General features: G+C 43.6%; 1 protein-coding gene across 1 annotated transcript; it reads right to left on the bottom strand.

Moving 5' to 3' along the window:
- Nucleotides 1-327: 327 nt before the first annotated feature.
- ogre (optic ganglion reduced) lies at nt 328-4,694 on the bottom strand. The gene is made up of 5 exons (XM_066737744.1): nt 3,728-4,694; nt 3,322-3,648; nt 2,649-2,756; nt 2,385-2,540; nt 328-2,083 (listed from the first exon to the last, which is right to left on the bottom strand). Exons 2-5 carry the CDS (start codon nt 3,568-3,570, stop codon nt 1,508-1,510), a joined length of 1,089 nt encoding a protein of 362 aa, XP_066593841.1. The 5' UTR covers nt 3,571-3,648; nt 3,728-4,694; the 3' UTR covers nt 328-1,507.
- Nucleotides 4,695-4,941: the final 247 nt, after the last annotated feature.

Genomic DNA, 4,941 nt, shown 5'->3' with positions numbered 1-4,941 from the left:
TATAGCGCTAAAATCGTGTATTTAAAGAACAAATGTAGCGATATACCTGTCGTAAAACACGATTATCGAATGGTCTTCCCCGTCCGATTTCTACTTCAACATCGTAAAAATTTATACTCTAGCGCCATGCGAGTTTCGTTCGTCCAACGACGAAGACAGCGATGAAAGATCCGACATGCCGAACATCAAACACTCATCACTCATTTATCGTTTTAACCCTACTTTGCAAATGCTAAGTCAAGTTTTCCAGACTAATCCAGTGTTGACAACATTCAAATGGATCTTGGCAAAGAAGGTAGGTAATGAAAAGTACAATGCTTTTTTTTTAATTGTTTTGATTTATCAATCTTTATACAGCCGCGTTGATAGGTACGTGTTAACCGTTAACAAAAGCGGGAATGTCGTAATTTACTAAAAGCTTGGTGGCTGTCGTGCAACGATACACGTTTACATTGTATCCGAACCAAGCCGATACTAAGAGATGGACGCAAAGTCAAGGAATGTCTCTCCGAAAACGCGATAATACTTTAGGGTGAGGAAAATATAAAGGAAGGAGGGAAAATGGGCGGAAAATCTTTGAAAATCTATACAGCGTTGGCTGATGATAATGATGCGAGTGAAGAACACGTTCTGGCAGTTTTATGGGAGCTCGTATAAATCTCGGTAGCCTATAAAATAACTTTAGCGTTTCAAATAGCTTACTTATATATGTATATATATATATTATACGTGTTCTGGATCGTAGGTCCCTCCACGAGAAGCAAATGGAACAAGTAGGATGACGAAAGTACTCTGTTAGTCGAGGTGTGAGCGTCCTTCGATTTATAATTACAGAAATGGAAGAGAAGAATGATTTGAGCAATCAAAAAATAAATCAGAGTACTTTACACCTGTTGGTCCATCTTCTTCCTCGTACGAATATCTCTGACACGTTTCAAACGTGTTAAACGATCCTAATGGAAAAGGCATGGTTCTATCGCGACCAAATCCCTACAATCATTCGCTAAGTTCGAACGTTTAACCGAGAACGTCAATGAAAAATAATCAATTGTCTTTTCACGCTTCAGCTGCTCGATCGTCGTTGAGAATATCGACTATCTTAAATATAGCATTACAATATACTAAAACTAATGTGCGTACCGTCAGTACAATCACAATCTTATAACAATGAAAACATCATTTTACAAAATATACGTACGTTACGTACGATTATCTAAAAATTCATTTCTCCATACGCTAAGATATCTGGACAACGAGAGTGAGAAGATACGCTTGTTACATCGGCCACAGCCGTATTCATCAGTCGCATATATTGCTGTGAGAGTATTACTTGAAATATCTCTCTACGATAATAATTCTATACATGGCGGTCCAACTTATCCATCGGTGGGATAAGAAAACGCGTTACAAAATATTCAAGATCGTTCTTCCTTCGATAAGATCCTCTTCAGCTCGAATCTCTTAATAAAGCAAAGGCTGAGGATTGATTATATGGGTGAGAATTAAATTAGGGAACGGACTGCGAGGTTTTGTCACCCATCTTCTTGGACAACTCCTGAAGGAAGTCTCTGTACACGAGAGAGTCCATGTTGGAGGAAAGAACATACAGTATCCACCAGTCTCCTAGCTCTACTTTTCTACTAATGCTCTCGCAAGTTTCGATTGGCAGCAGTCTGGACGAGAGATGCAAGAGTCTGGGTCTGACGATTGGCGCAAAAATAATGATGGCTCTGTAGATCATGAGACCTATAAGGAGAACCGACAGGATCATGAACCAGAACCAGATGAAGATGTAGGTTTTCTCGTTGACGATATTCAGTGGTAGAACGCAGAGGGAATCATGCTTCTGGATCGTTCCCGATGGACCATACTTGTGGAAGATGCATTTTGTTACTCTTGGAAATACGTAGACCATTGGGTCCACCCTCTCCTCTTGAGGAGCATCCGATAGGTGCAAGACTCTCCAACCGTAGCTGAAGAACTCTCCATCGAAGAATTTATTCATCACGTACATCTGGGTGAAGATGTTGATTATGCAGAGGACCTCGCAGGCAAAGTACCGGTACGCGTACATGTTGTGGCTCTGAAAGAACGAGTTATCGGTGAATTGACGAGAATTGGACTCAATGAGGTCGAATTGCTTGTAACGCGAGTTTTCTCTCTCTATCTCTTTACATACCCCCTCTTTCTCCCATACTAATTATTTCTCGAGACGCCATTGTAATATTTCCAACTGCCACTAACCTGCTCTTCATCTATGCACATGTCTATCATATTTATCTATGAGCTACTTAATTCCAGCAGAGTTTACAACAGCTCGCGTGTCCAGCGGATATTACAGTTTATATAATAATCAGAAAACAATATGGCGGCCTCGTACTAACCCTTATGTGTGACAACAAGTAATCCATCAAAATCCCCTTTTTCTTGGAGATGCTCTCTTCTTCGTCGAGTCCATGGTTCATTCCCATAACTAATGCGTTTATGAGTCCACCTTCCCAGACGTTCCACAACCACTGGGGCACGTAACACATGACTGCCTAAGAAACGATGGATAGACAGAAAAAATGTAATGGTTTAGAATGTCGAAATAAAGATCAAGTTACGTCGCACGTGCAAGATATATCATACTTGACGAAGATAATTACTTGGAAAAAAAGAACGAAGCAAACCCACTGATAGTAGGTGTAGTATTTCCTCGCATCGATGTCTGCAAAGTCATTGGCTACACCGGGATGAGCAACCTCGCTTCCAACCTAAAATTAAAAAAAATAATCAGTAACAACATCGTGATAAAAGTCCACCGCCCAAATCCAAGTGGACTCGGGCTAACTCCTCCGGAGAGATTTCTTTTCGCGTTCACTTGGTCAGCAGTTACGAAACATCGTTGCATAGCGATTGAAAAATGGCTGGAAGGGATCGAATATAATTTCACGTTGCAGACGCGCGTGCCGCACAGCGACAATGCGGGAAAAACGTGAAGCTCATAGATCAACCTTCAAAATCCTTTCTGTCATTTCCATCTGATTATCAAAGGCGTTCTTCATCCTGTACAACGATTATGACGCTTCTCCCGACTGTTACGCAATTTTCCCTGGAACAAAATATGCCAATGCATGCTTTTGGGGAAATAAGACTGAAAGAAAAAAGCATATTTGGCCCCTATCAACCCACATGATCTCTCTCCTGAATACGGGCGATTGTTTACGGCGCGGACAATCATCTTTGTTCGCGAAGCGGGAAGGTGGAACGAGCATGACAATCGTGGAAAGGGAAGAAAAGAGGAACGGTTGTCAAACCGATAGATAAAATTATGCCCACCTGCCGATTAAACGCATCCGGCATTGTAAAGGTTGAACTGATCCAGCAGTAAGTATTAATAACATGGGTTGGCAGTCCCTGAACGATGCACATGATCGGATTACCGACATATTGGGTGGCTGTTATAATGACGGAACACGTGAACAGAAGCACTGCGGTAAAATGGTTGTGCATCCGAAACACCATAGAATCCGTCGTAATTTCCTGGTACTTCAGGTACTGGCTTAATCCTCCTAGTAGCTTATACATGGCTGCTGTTTAGTCGTTCAATTTCAAAACTGGACACTGGCTCCCTGTCCTTCGTCAAGGTTGTCTCTCCGAACGTACCTACGAGATGGAGGAACGTTGTCGTTAACGAGCGAATGCGAACTAACGGGTGATGAGAAATTTGTTGGTTATTACTCACCGTATTAAGTAGCAAATCCCGAGAAACGATTCGTGGTTTATCGATGAGTTTAGATCGTATGTCGTACAAACACTGGGGTAAAATTTCGACCGTCTACGGTGCCGGCACGATAAACGTAAACAAACACCATAGCCGAATTGATCAAGGATGACGCTTGGAATGGCGGCAGGGCAATTCTCTCTGGCCTGGCGTCGTCTCCTGGCACAAGTCGAGCAGCACCGAAAGACAAACTCTTTCCTTCTTTTCTTGTATCTCTTCTATCTCTATCCCACTATTTCTCTCTCTTTCTTCCTCCCCGGCTTCTATTCTTCCATTCCCCTCCTACCACTACCCCTACCTCGAAACTTTTACCTCGTGCAAGCGCGCGTGCACGAAACACACGCGGTTCGCCGAGACCCAACCTCAAATCTTCCTTGACTCTTCTGCCAAACAGTCAAACTCTCCACACTCGCGCGTTTTCGTTTCTCGTCTCTCACTGCTACTCTCACAATTTTTTCTCCGGAAACCAGAAATGCTCTCTTCTCTGTTCCGCCAGCGTTTGAGGGAGGGGGAAGGGCTTACAATTTCGCTGGTTTTCCTTGGCCGAATTTTTGCGGGTAATTCACAGAGTCGCTTCGATCGACCGTGTCTTTTGATTGGGCTTTGACGGTGCGTGTCGTATTTATGAATCCACAGCGTACAGATATGTAAGCTACGTACTCGCGTACCAGTTTCTTGAGCGGCGACTGACGAGAAGCAGCAACGGCAGTGGTTTGTTCGGTTTGTTGTCCGAGAGAGATGCGCGGGGTTACGAGGGGAAAAGCAAAAGAAGGGGGCCCTGGGGAGCATGGCGTGGGGCACGCAGCAAGGGGACGACTGGTCTCCCCTCCTGCTTAACTTATTCTCGGTTCTCTCCTCCCTCCTCGCTTCTCCCTCCTACCAACGAACCAACCAACAGCCGCTACTTTACGCTTCTATAGTTTCGTGCTACTCTTCTTCCATCCATCCCCCCCTTCACCCCCTCTCTTTTTTCTTCTACTACCATTCTCAGTCTTCTTACGTTAGTTTCTTGCCTTCTCGCTTCTCGCGTGCTACCGTTAACTCCTTTCTCGTTTAATGTTTTCAGCTCTCTCTCTCTCCCATCGTTGCCTTGTACAGATAACTTCTCTCTCTCCTCCAATCAAAATACGTGGACAAGTATTTCATCATCCGCATATCCTCGGATTTCAATGATT

Source organism: Prorops nasuta, unplaced genomic scaffold (assembly GCF_024137725.1).
Source record: "Prorops nasuta isolate Cenicafe-Biocafe unplaced genomic scaffold, Cenicafe_Pnas_1.2 PNAS00018, whole genome shotgun sequence".
Classification (NCBI taxonomy): domain Eukaryota; kingdom Metazoa; phylum Arthropoda; class Insecta; order Hymenoptera; family Bethylidae; genus Prorops; species Prorops nasuta.
The sequence above is the reverse complement of the archived record's forward strand: the minus strand, read 5'-3'. Positions and strand labels throughout refer to the sequence as shown.

What these genes read in the sequence shown, in the direction of transcription:
- ogre (XM_066737744.1), bottom strand. Translation starts at nt 3,570, where the DNA reads ATGTATAAGCTACTAGGAGGATTAAGCCAGTACCTGAAGTACCAGGAA. An exon ending in CGGATGCGTTTAATCGGCAG is followed by an intron (nt 2,757 to 3,321) that starts GTGGGCATAATT and finishes TTTTAATTTTAG; the next exon opens with GTTGGAAGCGAGGTTGCTCA. An exon ending in ACTTGTTGTCACACATAAGG is followed by an intron (nt 2,084 to 2,384) that starts GTTAGTACGAGG and finishes TCGTTCTTTCAG; the next exon opens with AGCCACAACATGTACGCGTA.